Here is a 17,776-nt window from a genome sequence, read left to right on the forward strand (position 1 = left end):
TTTAAGCTTAACAAGTTTGTTTAGACCTCTCACATTCCAAGATGTGAACTGTAGTTCAGACATGTTGGCAAACTATAATATTGATTGTGCTCATTATACAATGATATACACTAATAAAATAAGATGTACCAAAAATAAACCACCACAAAACAACAGTGCCTAAAACCAAAACAAAACAAGGTGCATTCCCCCAAATGGAACACACACTACCCTTCCCTGGCTTACTCTTCCAAAAGACCCCCAATGGGTAAAGTCTGGCTATGGAGCCAGGCTGGTCCACACATCTGAGGAACAGCATGCCAATAATGATCGGGATATAGCTCCATACATAGTTAAAAGTTTTTCTTTGAATTGCATTACAATCAGAACAGACCTCCAAGAGAGAGAATTCTCCTCTTTTGTTATTTTCCCTTTAATCAAACATAATATAATATGTAACCTTATAACCAAAGTGCCTATCTCAAGATATTATTTAGCAAATAGACTTATAGACTTAGGGCAAACAATTGAAGATAAAGAAACTAAACTAAAAACAAAATTGTCACCTGAAGATATTAGTCCAACCAAACTATTCAGCGTCAGGTGTTGGTCCGCTCATCTCCGCCCTCAGGCTCCGCACGGACAACTCCGCTGCCGCGGCATCAACAAAAGTGTGGCGTCTTCCTCCGACAGTCACAAGCATTGTGGCAGGATGAACTATTCCGTAGCGCAAATCTCGAATGCTGAGATTCGCTAGCTCCTTCTTTACGGGATCAAAAACCTTCCTCCGCTTGAGTAAATCCGCAGACAGATCAGGAAACAACATCACCTTCCCTCCATCGACGCGTATTTCACCCGTGGTCTTGGCTGCTTTCATCACACGGACTCTGTCAGCGTAGTTTAGAAACTTCATTACCACTGCTCTGGGACGCGCAGCAGAATCTCGATTCCCATATGACGCTCCACCACGGTCCATTCTGCCAACCCGGTGCGCCCTCTCAATAATCAGTGGTTGAGGGAAGTTATGTTCGCCAAGTGTATTTGGGATCCACTTCTCCAGGTAGGCACACATATCGCTTCCTTCTTTTGACTCGGAAAGACCCACCAGACGCAGATTTGAGCGACGTGCTCGGTTTTCTAAGTCATCCACTTTACGCATCAGCTCCTCCACACTTTTTGTTGTGGAAGTGGTTTGCGTTTTCACACGTGACAGGTCATCCTCGATAGAGCTTATTCTCTGTTCGGCATTAGTCATGCGAGTTGCCAGTGCCTTTATCTCGGTCTGGACATTGTGAATCGCACTCATAATACCGTTAAATCGTGAAGTGAAATCCTCCTTCATTATTGTGAGATCACCCCTCAGTGAGAGAACAGCGTCTAAGATTTCACGTGTACCTTTAGCATCCTCATTAGCTCCAGCGGCCTCGGGGCTAGCCCGACCAGTACAGGACTCGGCAGTGTTAGAAGATTCCTCCGCTGTTCTTGATTTGGGCGTCTTAGGGTTCGCTTTTGAAGGCATCTTAGTGTTTCTTGTGTTTAGCTAGCGTTTATTGGTCTGTAAGTCAACTGACGGAGGTTGTCTGATTGTTTTTTCCAAAAAATTAACTCCGGAGCTCTGATAAACAATCATCATTAAGATGGCAAAATACAGATATAAACATAAAAATAATAGTTTGTCACCAGATGCTGAGTTGATCTTGTGATATTCTGCCGCATTTCCAGTGAAGTGACTTGAAGTGATATGTTGAGTTGATAGACTTCGCAAAACTGATCTATCCAACTGTTTTCGGTTTATCGATGCACACCGCTCCCATCGATGCACACATCCTGTTTATCAACGCACACATCCTATTTATCCACACACACATCCTGTTTAGCGATGCACACATCCTGTTTATCGACGCACACATCCTATTTATACACACACACATCCTGTTTATTGACGCACACATCGTGTTTATCGACGCACACATCCTGTTTATCGACGCACACATCCTATTTATACACACACACATCCTGTTTATTGACGCACACATCGTGTTTATCGACGCACACATCCTGTTTATCGACGCACACATCCTGTTTATCGACGCACACATCCTGTTTATTGACGCACAAATCCTGTTTATCGACGCACACATCCTGTTTATCGACGCACACATCCTGTTTATCGACGCACACATCCTGTTTATGGATGCCGCTCACATTTGCAGTGTATAATGCAGCTAACACTAGCAAACGCCAGTGCATTAAATAAGCTCACAATATGGTGTAGAGGAGCAGATACATGAAATAAATGCTAAAAACTGATGATAAACTGGAACTAGTTTAGTATTTATGCTAGCTTTAGCTTTAGTTTTAGCTTCATCTCACATTGACACAAACTTAGAATATGAAATGTGTTTTTGTAATTTACTGAGGACAGCCTTATGAGAGGATAATTCAAGTACAGCTTAGATTTGATTTATTAAGTTAATATTAGTTGTGTTGAGGTCAGGTCAGGTGTTCACATAGCAGAGCCCTGTCCCTGGACCCGGACCCAGAGCCAGACTCAGAGCCGGACTCAGAGCAGGACTCAGAGCTGGACCCAGAGCAGGACTCAGAGCCGGACTCAGAGCAGGACTCAGAGCCAGACCCAGAGCCGGACTCAGAGCCGGACTCAGAGCCGGACTCAGAGCAGGACCCAGAGCCGGATCCAGAGCCGGACTCAGAGCAGGACTCCGAGCAGGACTCAGAGCTGAACTCAGAGCCGGACTCAGAGCAGGACATTCCAGAGAGGCTCCTAAAAAGAGGCTCCTCCTGTTCACACTGTGACTCACCAAAGTTCTCTCCTCCCCAGATGTCCATCGCCGTGTCGTACTTCCCCAAATGAATGAACCACGAGCGGTCGATCACAAACAGACCGCCTGCAATTATGGGCGTCCTGGGACAGAAGAGAGGGAGAGAAAGAGAGAGAGGAAGGGACAAGGAGGAGGTGAAGAGAGAGAGAGAGACGGATGGAGAGAAAAAGAGAGGGCAGGGAGGGAAGGACCAGAGGAGAGAGAGGGAAAGGGACATAAGAGAGAAAAAGAGAGGAGGCAGTGGGAAAGAGTAAGAGCAAGAGAAAGAGAGAGTGGAGGAGAGGTAAGAGAGGGAGAAAGAAAGATGGATAGAGAGAGAGATGGTAGAGAAAGAGGAATACAGAGTGGGAGAGAGAAAGAAAGTAGAGAGAGACAGAGAGAGAGAGAGATGAATAGAATAAAGGGGGGTAGAGGAGGGAGAGGGAGAGCGAAAGAAAGAGTGATAGATAGATGTATAGATAGAGAGAATATGAGAGGGGAAGGAACAGAGGAGAGGGAAAGAGACAGAGGACATGAGGGGTAGGGGAGGAGGCAGCAGAGAGGTGTATTTTAGTTTAGCAGTAAACCCAGTCTCATACTGGGCTAAACCTGGTCTAACCTGGTTTAACAATGGTCTAACCCCGGTCTAAACCCGGTCTCATACTGGGCTAAACCTGGTCTAACCTGGTTTAACCCTGGTCTAAACCCGGTCTAAACCCGGTCTAACACTGGTCTAAACCTGGTCTAACCTGGTTTAACCCTGGTCTAACCCCGGTCTAAACCCGGTCTAACACTGGTCTAAACCTGGTCTAACCTGGTTTAACCCTGGTCTAACCCCGGTCTAAACCCGGTCTAACACTGGTCTAAACCTGGTCTAACCTGGTTTAACCCTGGTCTAACCCCGGTCTAACACTGGTCTAAACCTGGTCTAACACTGGTCTAAACCTAGTGTAACCTGGTTTAACCCTGGTCTAACCCCGGTCTAAACCCTGTCTCATACTGGTCTAAACCTGGTCTAACCCCGGTCTAACCCCGGTCTAAACCCGGTCTAAACCTGGCTTGTAGTCGTACTTGATGGGCTGTGTGGGGTCGGTCCTCTGAGCTTTCTGTTCTGGAGAAAGCTGCTCCCATTTGAAGTGAAGACTCCAGTCAAAACCTGCAGAACAAAACACAGACTGGTTCAGGTTCATAAGTTCATTCTTTCATATTCTTCTGGTATTTTCATTATGGCATGGTGGCATAGTGGTTAGAGCTCCTGCCTCATTACCTGAAGGTCTAAGGTTCAATCACCAGATTGTTTTGTGTGAGGTTTCTCAATTGGTTTATTCAGTGTAATATGTTCTAGTTTATCTTGGTTTAGTCCTGGTTCATTCCTGAGCTAGTCCTTGTTTTACTCCAGGTTTAGTCCTGGTTTAATCCTAGTTTACTCCCAGTTCAGTCCTGGTTTATTCCTGGTTTATTCCTGGTTTAGTCCTGGTTAAGTCCTGGTTTAGTCCTGGTTTAGTCCTGGTTTAGTGCTGGTTCAGTCCTGGTTTAGTCCTGGTTTAGTGCTGGTTCAGTCCTGGTTTAGTCCTGGTTAAGTTCTGGTTAAGTCCTGGTTAAGTCCTGAGGTAGTCCTTGTTTCAGTCCTGTTTTAGTCCTGGTTCAGTCCTGGTTCAGTCCTGGTTTAGTCCTGGTTTAGTCCTGCTTTATTAATCAACTGTAGCTCCCTGGTTCTCTCCTTTTAGTGTGTATCATTGCAGGATAGGGTCGGTGCCTTGGACAGCTGGTTGTGGCTTTGGGTCTAAACCAGGACTAAACTTGGTCCAAAAACCTGGCCTAAATCTAGAATAAAACAGGGCCAAACCAAGTCTAACCCTGATGTCCGGGCCAGGTTCAGAATCTCTCTCCTCCCTCTCTCCCTCTCTCTCCCTCTCTCATCTCTCTCCTCCCTCTCTCTGCATCATCTCTCTTTCTCTGGCTCCCTCTCTTCCCCCTCTCTCTCTGTCTCTTTTTTCTCCTTCTCCTTCCTCTCCCTCCCTCTCTCTCTGCCCTCCGTCTCTACTACCCCTCTCCTCCCTCTCTCCCCCTCTCTCCTCCTTCTCTCTCCCTCTCTCCTCCTTCTCTCTCCCTCTCTCCTCCCTCTATCTGCTCCCTCTCTCATCCCTCTCTTTCACCTCCCTCTCTTTCCCTCTCTTCTCTACTCCCTCCTCCCTCTCTCCCTATCTCTCTGTCTGTATTGTTCATCCTCTCCTCCCTCTCTCTCTGCATCTTCTCTCTTTCTCTGGCTCCCTCTCTTCCCCCTCTCTGTCTCCTTTTTTTCTCCCTCTCCTCCCTCTCTTCTCTCTCTTCTCTCCCCTCCCTCTCTACTCCCTCTCTCCTCCCGCTCTCTTTCCATTCTCTCCTCCCTCCCTCTCACCTCCCTCTCTCTCTCTGATTGTTTTTTTATTCTAACGTTTAAACTGGGGACAGGACGATTACCGCCATCGATCCAACTGTCACCACAAACACTCAGACTAATGAGATTTTAAAGACCAGGACTATACCAGGACTAAACCAGGACTAAACCAGGACCAAACCAGGAATAAACCAGGACTAAACCAGGACCAAACCAGGACTAAACCAGGACTAAACCAGGACCAAACCAGGACTAAACTAGGACCAAACCAGGACTAAAGCAGGACTAAACCAGGACCAAACCAGGACTAAACCAGGACTAAATCAGGACCAAACCAGGACTAAACCAGGACTAAACCAGGACCAAACCGGGACTAAACCAGGACCAAACCAGGACTAAAGCAGGACTAAACCAGCACTAAACCAGGACTAAACTATGAACAAACCAGGACTAAATCAGGACCAAACCAGGATCAAACTAGGACTAAACCAGGACTAAACCAGATCCTAAAGCAGGACTAAACCAGGACTAAAGCAGGACTAAACCAGGACCAAACCAGGATGAAACCAGGAGTAAACCAGGACTAAACCAGGACCAAACCAGGACTAAACCAGGACTAAACGAGGATCAAACCAGGACAAAACCAGGATCAAACCAGGACTAAACCAGGACTAAACCAGGACTAAACCAGGACCAAAACAGGACTAAACCAGGACTGAACCAGGACTGAACCAGGACCAAACCAGGACTAAACCAAGACTAAACCAGGACCAAAGCAGGTCTAGACTCTGCTCTGGAGCTGGTTTTGTGTCTGTGTTGGATTCATTGAGAAAAATGAGACGTTTAGAGAAAATAAAGGGGTAAAAGTCATTATCTGAGTTTTGGTTTAACTCGAGACAAAACGTCTGAAACGCACTGATTTAAGACGCCATTTTATCCTCTGCTCAAAGAGAGAAGGATGAACACAGCTATTAGAGGAGAGGAACAGAGAAAGGGATAACTAGAGCTATTAGAGGAGAGGAGAGAGAGAGTCAGAGAGAGAAAGAAAAGCAGAGAGGGAGAGAGAGAGAGAGAGAGAGAGAGAGAGGGATAACCAGAGCTACAAAAGGAAAGGAGAGAGAGAGTCAGGGAGAGAGGGAGAAAAAAGAGAGAGAGAGTCAGAGAGAGAAAGAAAAGCAGAGAGGGAGAGAGAGAGAGAGAGGCAGAGAGAGAGAGACAGAGATAACCAGAGCTACAAAAGCAAAGGAGAGAGAGAGTCAGAGAGTGAAGGAGAGAGGGGGAAAAAAGAGAGAGAGGCAGAGAGAGAGACAGAGATAACCAGAGCTACAAAAGCAAAGGAGAGAGAGAGTCAGGGAGGGAGGGAGAAAAAAGAGAGAGAGAGGCAGAGAGAGAGACAGAGATAACCAGAGCTACAAAAGCAAAGGAGAGAGAGAGTCAGGGAGAGGGAGAGAGGGAGAAAAAAGAGAGAGAGAGGCAGGGAGAGAGGGGGAGAAAAAGACAGTGAGACAGAGAGAGAGAGAGAGGCAGAGAGAGCCAGTGAGAGGCAGAGGGAGAGAGATAGAGATAGAGAGAGAGAGGGACAACCAGAGCTACAAGAGGAGAGAGAGTTCTCTGTGTGACTGTGAGATGCAGATGTGTTGACCTCTGACCTTTGACCTAGTTTATTGTTAATATCTACTATGTTAATATTATTGGACCCGGTCACATGAAACAAAAACTGACACAAAGTTCAGAACTAATGTTTTAATCAGTGTTTAGTTGACATTTAAACCTGCCCAAGAACAGACTGAAATCTTTAAACTAATCCAAAAATTAAGGTCCAATCCAAGACTAAGATAAAATAAACAACACCAAGTCAGAACAAGGACCAAACCAGGTCCAAACAGTTATGAACAGGGTCTAACCAGGTCTAAACAAGGACTAAACCTAATCTAAACCATTCCAGGTCTTAATCAGGTCCAGTTTCAAACCAGGCTTAAAACAGGACAGGTCTTAACCAGAACTAAACCCAAGAGATGCAGGTCTAAACCAGGTCTAAACCAGGTCCAAACCAGGTCTAAACATGGTCTAAACCAGGACCAAACCAGGTCTAAACCAGGACTAAACCAGGACTAAACCAGGACTAAATCAGGACTAAATCAGGACCAAACCGGGTCTATACCAGGACTAAACCAGGACTAAACCAGGTCTAAACCAGGACTAAACCAGGTCTAAACCAGGTCTAAACCAGGACTAAACCAGGATTAAACCAGGACTAAACCAGGACTAAACCAGGTCTAAACCAGGACTAAACCAGGTCTAAACCAGGTCTAAACCAGGACTAAACCAGGTTTACATCAGGTCTAAGCTGGTCTTACCTCCTCTCAGATCTGCAGAGGCAGCTATATAAGCGAATGTGTCCATGTTGATGATGTCGATGACCGGGCTCACCACTCGAGTTGGGTCCTGTGAACAAAATCAAAAAACAAAGTTAGCCATTCATTGACAATTGAAATGAAGGAGCTCATTCATCACTACTCATTTACAAACAAAATGACGTGTCTCTCCTCAGATGAACAGTTTCGTTCTTCATCGATTCTACAGAAATTGGCCATGTTTTTCAGTCCTGTGATATTTTTATACTTTGTTTTTTCCTCGCAAGGTTTGGTTTACAACAGGTTTGGTTTACAGTGTTGCTACTAAACCAGTGGTGTGAGCTTCATTTGACTGGAGCTGAACTCTGTGGGTCACACTCACTCAGTCCACTCCTTTAAACAGTCTATGGTCTTAACCAGTTCTAAACTGAAACATACTGTTTTACCTGGACTGTTGCCATAGTGATTATTAATTTAAAACCAAAGGTCCTATATTTTGACTGGTGAAAAGTCCTCAAAATGTCTCCTCTAACAGGAAGCTAAAATCCCACAGTGCACTTCAGCTCAGAGCTCTCCTGAGCAGCTGTTTGAAACAGAGGTAAACACCGCCATATTTCACCTCTGTAACCGGACCATTACACACACCATGAACTAACCTCCTCCTCCCTCTGCCCTCCCTTTGTCATCCCTCTATCATCCCTCCTCTACTCTACTCCCTCACCCCCCTCTCTCCTCCGTCTATCCTCCTCTCTGTCATCCCGCTATCATCTCTCCTCTGCCCTACTCCCTCCCTCATCCCCTCTCTCTTCCCTCTATCATCCCTGCTCTTGTCCTACTCCCTTTATCCTCCTCTCTGTCATCCCTCTATCATCCCGCCTCTGCCCTATTCCCTCACCCCTTCTCTCTCCTCCCTCTGCCCTCCCTCTATCATCTCTCCTCTGCCCTACTCCCTCACCCCCTCTCTCTCCTCCCTCTGCCCTCCCTCTGTCATCCCTCCTCTGCCCTACTCCCTCACCCCCTCTCTCTCTTCCCTCTATCCTCCTCTCTGTCATCCCGCTATCATCCCTCCTCTGCCCTACTCCCTCCCTCATCCCCTCTTTCTTCCCTCTATCATCCCTGCTCTTGTCCTACTCCCTCACCCCCTCTCTCTCCTCCCTTTATCCTCCTCTCTGTCATCCCTCTATCATCCCGCCTCTGCCCTACTCCCTCACCCCTTCTCTCTCCTCCCTCTGCCCTCCCTCTATCATCTCTCCTCTGCCCTACTCCCTCACCCCCTCTCTCTCCTCCCTCTGCCCTCCCTCTGTCATCCCTCCTCTGCCCTACTCCCTCACCCCCTCTCTCTCTTCCCTTTATCCTCCTCTCTGTCATCCCTCTATCATCCCTCCTCTGCCCTACTCCCTCACCCCCCTCTCTCTCCTCCCTCTATCCTCCTCTCTGTCATCCCTCTATCATCCCTCCTCTGGCCTCCTCCCTCACCCCCCTGCTCCTCCTCCTTCTGCCCTCCCTCTGGCATCCCTCTATCATCTCTCCTCTGCCCTGCTCCCTCCCTCACCCCCCTCTCTCTTCCCTCTATCATCCCTGCTCTGTCCTACTCCCTCACCCCTCTCTCTCCTCCTTCCATCCTCCTCTCTGTCATCCTTGTATCAGCCCTCCTCTGTCCTACTCCCTCTATCCCTCTACCCTCCTCTCTGTCATCCCTCTATCATCCCCTTTCTGCCATACTCCCTCCCTCACCCCTCTCTCTCTCCTCCTCTCTTTGTCATCCCTCTATCATTCCTTCTCTCCTCAATTCCCTCCTCTTTGTCATGCCTCTATCATCCCTCACTCCTCTCCCCTACTGCCTCTCTTCTCTCTAACATCACTGTGCCCATGCACTCCCTTTCTCCCCTCTTCTCCCTGTCTCCATCTCTCCATTCTCTCTCTTTCTCTTCCTCTCTTCTCCATCTCAACCCCTTTTTCTTCCTGCTCTCTGTTCCCTCTTCTCTTCTTCCCTTAAATTAAAGCTTATCTCTGGGTTATTTCCATCTCCTCTCTCTTCCTTCATTTCCTCTTCCTCTCTCTGCTTCTCTCTCTCCTTTTCCTCCTTCCATCCACTCTTGACCACTCCACTTCCCCTAAATTAAAGCTTCTCTCTGGGTTATTTCCCTCCATCACTCTTCTAACAACCTCTCCTTTTTGTGTCTCTCTTCTCCCTCTCTTTCTTCCCCTCTCTCTCAATCTCTTCTTTCCCTATATTACAGCTCCTCCCTCTCCTGTCTCCATTCCCCCTCTCCTCCCCCTCGTCTCCTCCACTCCCTCTCCTCTCTCATCTCTCCATTCCCTCTCTCCTCCGTCTCCTCTCCTCTCTCGATTCTCCCTCTCCTCTTCATTTCCCCTTTCCTTCCTCTCTCTTCTCTCCATTCTCCCTGTCCTCCATCTCCTCCACTCCCTCTCTCCATTCCCCCTCTCCTTCCTCTCCTCTCCCTCTTCTCTCTCCATTCTCCCTCTCCTCTCTCCATTCCCCCCCTCCTCCCTCTTGTCTCCTCCACTCCCTCTCTCCATTCCCCCTCCCTCTCCTCTCTTCCCTCCCCTCCCTCTCCTATCCCTCTCATCTCTCCATTCCCCCTCTCCTCCCTCTCCTCTCCTCCCTCTTCTCCCTCTGCTCTCCCTCTCTCCTCTCTCCTTCCCCTAAATTAAAGCTTGTCTCTGGGTTATTTCCCCCATCACTCCCTAACTGCATCAGCACCAGGTGGCTCAGACTCGGCCCATTAGCCTTGAGGTCGTCTGCGCTAGGCTAACAGAAGCTAGGCTACCGCTGGCTAGGCTAACGAAGGCTACGCTAATGAGACACAACTCATGAACTAAGTCAGACTAAACCAGGAGTAATCCGGGACTAATCCAGGACTAAACCAGGAATAATTCAGGACGAATTCAGGACTAAAACCAGAACTAAACCAGCACTAAACCAGGACTAATCCAGGACTAAATAAAGACTAAACCAGGTCTAAACCTGGACTAATCTAGGACTAAATAAGGACTAAACCAGGTCTAAACCTGGACTAAATAAGGACTAAACCAGGTCTAAACCTGGACTAAAGCAGGACAAAACCAGGACTGAACCAGGTCTAGACCAGGTCCCTCAGTATTCAGTGATGTCGTTATTTGGTTTGTTTTTTTTCAGATTTGTCTCGGTCTGGATGGGAACATTGACCTTGGAGCGCGGGGATGTGATTAGCGACGTTAGCAAGCATTAGCGGCATTAGCGATGTTAGCGACATTAGCCCCACACATGGGCAGTCTGTGGGCCTATAAACAGGCGCGCACCGCTTCACTAAAGAGTTATGAGGCGATAAAGGCAGAGGAGACGCATAACGAGGAAACCATCACACCGCTGCAACAATACTTCACAACACTTAAAGCTTCACTGTGGAATTTTTCTGGTGAGGTATGCCCCATGCCGTTTTTTTCTCTGTGGACAGGTTAATGCTTTGTCTACAATGTTTCACAGCATAGCATTAAAGATTAGCGAAGTTTAATGCGATCTGATACTGAATATCAGCGCTGATACTAAAAGATTTGTTGGATCCAATATCGTGGTTGGGCATTTATGTAATAACACGTAATCGGCCCAGAAAGTTACATAATGTTTGAACTTTTATTTATACAATTTATTTTATTTTTGCTTTAAGGAAATAAATGCTGTTTTCAGTCTCTGGTATCGGTTGATATCGGTGAATACTTAAAGCTATAGTATCGAAATCAGTATCGGAACTGAAGAAGCTGGATCGGTGCATCCCTACAAAACTTATCTCACAGGGAAGGAGAGAAGAGAGAGAAAGAGAGAGAGAGAAGAGAAGGGGGTAGTGTGAGAGAGAGACAGAGAGAGTGAGAAAAGAGAAGGGTAGGGAGAGTATGACATAACAAGAGAGAAAAGGGATGAGAGAGAAAAGACGAGTTGGAGGGGGACAGTCGGGGATGGACAGTGAAAGAGAGGGAAGGTAAAGAGGGAGAGGAGAGAGAGGGGTAACCAGCGAGAGAAAGGAGTAGGAGGAGAAAGAGGACAGTGAAAAAGAGCGAAGGTGTGGAAAGAGAGCGGGAGGGGAGATAAAGAGGGAGAGAGAGCAAGGGGTATAAGAGAGAGAGAGAAAAGAGGAGGGGGACAGTTGGGGATGGACAGTGAAAGAGGGGAGGTATAGAAAGAGAGGGGAGGGAGTAAAGAGGGAGAGGAGAGAGAGCAGTTGGCAGGTATAGGTCACGTTCCAGGTCAGATCTGTGGAGAGGCGAGTCTTGTCTGCTTTAATCTTCCACATCAAACAAAACATTTTCTTATTTCTGATGTAAATTGGGTTTTGTTTTGTGGCTCCTTCATTTCCTCGTAATCAGACTGTTCCTCTCCAGCAGCGCCTTTGTGAATGACATGCTTTTCTTTCTCTCCATTTACTACCCCTCCCTCACTCTCGCTCTTCTCTCTCCTTCTCCTTCTCTACCCTTCCCTCTCTCTCTATAGTCTCTCTTCCTGTCTCTCTGTTCCCTATCTTCTCTCTCTCTCCCCTCTCTCCCTGTTCCCCCCCCCCCTCTCTCTAACCTCTCTCTCTTCTCTTTTATCCTTTTCTCCCCCTCTCCCTCGCTCCCTCCCTCCGTCTGTCTGTTTGTGAACACGGGACTGATTGTACAACATTAAATCTCTGATAATGGAACACAGCAAGAACAAACACACTCAGGTAATTATCAATCACAGGAGAGACGGAAAGAGAGGGGGGTAGAAGAGAGAGAGAAAGAGAGGGGGGAAGAAGAGAGAGAGAAAGAGAAGGGGAAGGAAGAGAGAGAGAAAGAGAGGGGGAGGAAGAGAGGTGAAGAAAGAGAGAGAGAAAGAGAGGGGGAGGAAGAGAGGTGAAGAAAGAGAGCGAGAAAGAGAGGGGGAGGAAGAAAGGTGAAGAAAGAGAGAGAGAAAGAGAGGGGGAGGAAGAGAGGTGAAGAAAGAGACAAAGAAAGAGAGAGGGAGGAAAGAGGAGAGATGAAGAAAGAGAGAGAGAAAAAGAGAGGGGGAGGAAAGAGGAGAGATGAAGAAAGAGAGAGAGAGAAAGAGAGAGGGAGGAAAGAGGAGAGATGAAGAAAAAGAGAGAGACTGAGAGAGAGATGGAGGGAGTGATAGAGAGAGAAAGATAGAGGAGACAGAGGGAGATGGAGAAAGAAGGGGTAGAATGAGTGACAGAAAAAGAGTGAAAAAAGAAGGGCATGGAGAGGCGAGGGGGAGTGAAATAACAGGGGATAGAGGGACAAAGAGGGAGCAGGGAAAGAGAGAGAAATGAGTAAAGAGGAGAGGAGAAAGAGAAGAGAAAGGGAGACAGAGAGCAAATGGAATTTCACTGAGGAAAAAAAAGGTTTGTCCATGGTTTAAATGGTCGTATTAACCTGCTCTACATGATCCTGGGGTTTTTATTTCACTATTGTGTCTGTAAATCAAGATATGAACATTAATAATAGACAGGTCAGACACCTTGTTTCCCCAGAGGTCGACCCCCCTAGTGTCAGCAACAGGTTTGATTAACAGTGTTGCTAAGCACCCACTTCCTGCTAAACCAGCGATGCAGGCGGGAAGGGGCGTTACCTTCAACAGCCTCACTCTGGATTGGCTCTTTGATTGCTATGATACTCGTGGTCAGGATTCCAAATATGAAACTTTGCTTCAAATTAGTGCTAGCCTCAATGAGCATCATTTGGCACTAGGGGCAGTAGTGAACACAGCTCACTGATGGGAGCTAAAAGTGACTAGAATCAGCTGCAAAACAAAGGCTTTCCTCACCTCATGTTTTGTTTCATGTATCTTTTCCAACAGATGTGATCTAAAAACCCTGTGTGCGCCTCCATGTTTGTTTATTTGTTGCTTGATTTCATTCGTTTTGGTCAATTATATAACTGACTATGTGCGCCCTCTGGTGGCTGTTTAACAGAACACAGCCTTGACATTAGAAACGCTTGGATGTATAAATGCTGTGAATATTACTACGCTTGGATTGCACTGATCTGTTTACGTCCAACAGTGAAGCATAAATGAGGCTTTAGTGCTGTTCTTTATGCAGGACGTGACACACATCTGACAGTCCACCATCTCCGAAATATAAGTTAGAATGGTACAGCTCAATAGTTTCTGACAAACTTTTTAAATATAATTTTATTCCTTGGCCTGAGAACTTGAGCTCAAATCAATGCTCACCCCGTCCCTCAGCCTCTCCATAAAACGGTTTCATTTTCATATTTACACAGCAGCGACCATCAGTCACTGTCCTGCTCTAATGTAAATGTATGAGATATCGACCCAGACTGGGGCAGGTGAGGAGCAGGGGAGAGGAGCAGGTTAGAGGAGCAGGGGAGAGGAGCAGGAGAGGGGAGCAGGGGAGAGGAGAAGGTGAGAGGAACAGGGGAGAGGAGCATGTGAGAGGAGCATGTGAGAGGAGCAGGGGAGAGAAGCAGGTTAGAGGAGAAGGGGAGAGGAACAGGGGAGGTGAGCAGGGGAGAGGAGCAGGTGAGAGGAGCAGGGGAGAGGAGCAGGGGAGAGGAGCAGGTGAGAGGAGCAGGTTAGAGAAGCAGGGGAGAGGAGCAGGGGAGGTGAGAAGGGGAGAGGAGCAGGTGAGAGGAGCAGGGGAGAGGAGCAGGTGAGAGGAGCAGGGGAGAGGAGCAGGGGAGAGGATAAGGGGAGAAGAGCAGGTGAGGTGAGCAGGGGAGAGCAGCAGGTTAGAAGAGCAGGGGAGAGGAGCAGGTGAGGGGAGCAGGGGCGAGGAGAAGGTGAGAGGAGCACGTGAGGGGAGAAGGGGAGAGGAGAAGGTGAGAGGAGCAGCGGAAGGGAGAAGGGGAGGTGAGCAGGTGAGGGGAGCACATGAGAGGAGCAGGGGAGAGGAGCAGGTGAGGAGAGCAGGGGAAAGGAGCAGGGGAGAGGAGTAGGGGAGAGGAGCAGGGGAGAGGAGCAGATGCCTGGAGCAGAGACGGGAGCTGAGTCAGAGTCATGGCGACTCAAGTGAGGGGGAGCCTGGGCACAGACCACAGCAGCCCTGGGTCTCTGGAGCATGACCCTCTCAGATTAGTATGAGGCTATAAATAATATATGGATTATGTTTGTGAAATCAAATGCATTTTAAAGCTGCATTATGGACTTTTCAGATGAAGGGTCTGTCACCCACTTGTCTCCATGGAGATGTTATTGATTTGCCAGGAATATTCCATAGTATGACACCAGTATTAAATGTATCTATTGCACATATGTTCAGTTAGAAGTGTTTTGTTGTCATAAGAAATAACATGAGAAGGATTCTACTGCGAGCGAGCCTCTGCATACATCTGACTTGGAACCTGGCCTGGTGATATCACCCGCTTGTTTGCATGGAGGCTCAGTGGTTAGAGCACTCATCCACCAACCCAAAGGTTGGACAATCGACTTCTGCTTGGACCATGTTCGGGCTAGACCCTGTGTGCCTAAAGTGGGAGTATTACTTCTATGGGGTAGTAAAGAGGGAGTATTACACTTCTATGGGGTATTAAAGAGGGAGTATTACACTTCTATGGTGTATTAAACAGGGAGTATCACACTTCTATGGGGTATTAAAGAAGGGATATTACACTTCTATGGGGTATTAAAGAGGGAGTATTACACTTCTATGGGGTAGTAAAGAGGGAGTATTACACTTCTATGGGGTATTAAACAGGGAGTATCACACTTCTATGGGGTATTAAAGAAGGGATATTACACTTCTATGGGGTATTAAAGAGGGAGTATTACACTTCTATGGGGTAGTAAAGAGGGAGTATTACACTTCTATGGGGTATTAAAGAGGGGATATTACACTTCTATGGGGTATTAAAGAAGGAGTATTACACTTCTATGGGGCATTAACGTGCAGTACCTGTTTGATCCTGTGATGTGTTCAGGTGCAGTGGGACATTAGAGTGCAGTACCTGTTTGATCCTGTGCAGCAGAGGGGGGAGCCAGTCCTTGTTGACTTCACAGTGACTGTCCAGAAACGTGAGAACCCCAGAGCGAGCCGAGTCTGCTCCTCGAACCCTGGACCTGATCAGACCTGGACCAAAACATGGTTGTGTTTGTGGCTGTAAATGAATGTATGTGGCTGAATGTGGTTTTATGACTATAAGAATGGAGTTGTATGCGACTGTATGTAAGAATGATTTTAGAGTGTAAATAATAACCTTGTTTTTATTCTATTGTATTTTATTTCTTACAGGTTGACATTTTACACCTGTCCCGGGACTACGGATGAAAAATAGACCTCGGGCTAATTTTGGCATATTTACATGCAAATGTTTATTAATGTGCATTGTCCCTGAAATAAATAAATAAATAAATAAAAGACACAAAACAGTTTTACTCAATTATCGAGTACTTTAAAAAAATCTCATAACTGGATAAAATGTGACTTTTCCTAAGCAGCTTCATCCTGACTTTGATCAGAACTACTATAAGAGCAAATACTGTTATATTGTGTTGATGATACTGCCTAAAAAAGAGCTCAGAATCGATATCAAGTCTTTTCTTTAGTGTTGAAACCAAGTGTGAAACGTTACTGTGACAACTCTGGTCTTATGGTTAAAGGCCTCGAGTTAAACCAACCAACACCAGGACTAAATCAGGCCTAAACCAGGACTGAACCAAGACTAAACCAGGACTAACCATGTCTAAACCAAGACCACATTGAGACCGGACCAGGACTAAACCAAGACTGAACCTGGACTAAACTTTCACATCATGTATGTATTTGAATAAGGACAGTGCATATTAACCAATGTGTCCACAAGCAGCTTCTAATATTCCAGAGTGAACACAAACTAGATTGCATCTATTGTTGTAAGTAAATATGGACTACTCCAGGATCAAACCAGGACTACATTAAAACCAGAGCAGGAATAAACCAGGATTAAACCAGGACCAGTGTAGAACTAAACCAGGACTTACTCAAGCCTAAGCAGGACTAAACCTTGATGACATCTGAACTAAACCAGCGCCAAAGCAGAACAAAACAATTACAACTAAGAATAGGACCAAAACAAGACTAAAGCAGGACTAAAGCAGGACTGAAGCAGGACTAAAGCAGGACTAAAGCAGGACTGCACTAGGCCTAAACCCTGGTAAACGGTTCCTCTTGGTGCAGTGACATTGTGCACTCACACGGCTGCGCTCCCAGACAATTAAAAATCCCATTTCACCCTCAATAAGGCTTTATTTTCTGCATGAACGGAGAGGCAGGAGAAAGAGAGGACAAACCCCCACCCACAGCCTGAGGAGAGGCTAACCACTCTGCCACACACTCAGAGACATCAGCAGTCTAACCCACAACCTCCTCATTGAGAAGAAGAGACAGGATAACCACTTTGCCACACACTGAGAGACATCAGGAGTCTAACCCACAACTCTCTGTCCACTGCTTAAGGTTTAAACCACAAGTTTACACACACTATATAAAAAGACACACATGCTTTTATGTCTCACTGTCTGACATGAAATCAGATTAAACTTTTCTTGTTTCAGGTCAAATAGGATTAACAAAATTATTTATATTTGCTAAATGCTCGAAATGTAATATTTGGTACCATTTCCTTTAAACTGTGTGACTTGGGTCAAACGTTTTGACCCAAGTCACAATAATTGGCAGGAATTTTGTCCCATTCCCCCAGACAGAACTGGTGTAACTGAGCCAAGTTTGTGGCCGTCTTGCTCTCACAGGCCTTTTTAGGTCTGTTCATACATTTTCTATAGGATTGAGATCAGGGCTATGTGATGGCCACTCCAAAACATTTACTCTGTTATCCTTAAGCCACTTTGTAACCAGTTTGGCAGTATGCTTCAGGTCATTGTCCATTTGAAAGACCCATTTGTGCCTAAGTTTTAACTTCCTCGCTGATGTCTTGAGATGTTGCTTCAGTATTTCCACATAATGTTCTTTCCTCATGATACCATCTATTTTGTGAAGTGCACCAGTCCCACCTGCAGCAAGTTTCCCCTTTTTTACTCCAAACGTTTTGTCAGAGCACAGAACGTCTCCAAAAAGTAAAGTCTTTGTGCATTTACAAACTGTAATCTGGCTTTTTTGTTTCTTTTGGAGTAATGTCATCTTCCTGCAGAGTGTCCTTTTAGCCCATGTTGGTACAGTCCTTGTTTCACTGTGGATAATGACACACTCTTACCAGCTTCAGCAGCATCTTCCCAAGGTCTTCTGCTTTCATTCTTGGGTTGATCTGCACATTTGAGACCAAAGCACGTTCAT

The 17,776-nt window shown here is 46.5% G+C and overlaps 1 protein-coding gene across 1 annotated transcript in view; it reads right to left on the minus strand.

Moving 5' to 3' along the window:
- The window catches only part of galnt14 (UDP-N-acetyl-alpha-D-galactosamine:polypeptide N-acetylgalactosaminyltransferase 14 (GalNAc-T14)), a 226,087-nt gene that overhangs the window by 70,432 nt on the left and 137,879 nt on the right, over window positions 1–17,776 (minus strand). The window contains exons 6-9 of the mRNA XM_055232313.1: window positions 15,456–15,577; window positions 7,533–7,620; window positions 3,870–3,954; window positions 2,799–2,902 (exon numbers count right to left, since the gene is read on the minus strand). Of these exons, the coding sequence (XP_055088288.1) occupies window positions 2,799–2,902; window positions 3,870–3,954; window positions 7,533–7,620; window positions 15,456–15,577 (399 nt within the window). The remainder of the gene's footprint in view (window positions 1–2,798; window positions 2,903–3,869; window positions 3,955–7,532; window positions 7,621–15,455; window positions 15,578–17,776) is intronic.

Source organism: Periophthalmus magnuspinnatus, chromosome 24 (assembly GCF_009829125.3).
Source record: "Periophthalmus magnuspinnatus isolate fPerMag1 chromosome 24, fPerMag1.2.pri, whole genome shotgun sequence".
Lineage (NCBI taxonomy): Eukaryota > Metazoa > Chordata > Actinopteri > Gobiiformes > Gobiidae > Periophthalmus > Periophthalmus magnuspinnatus.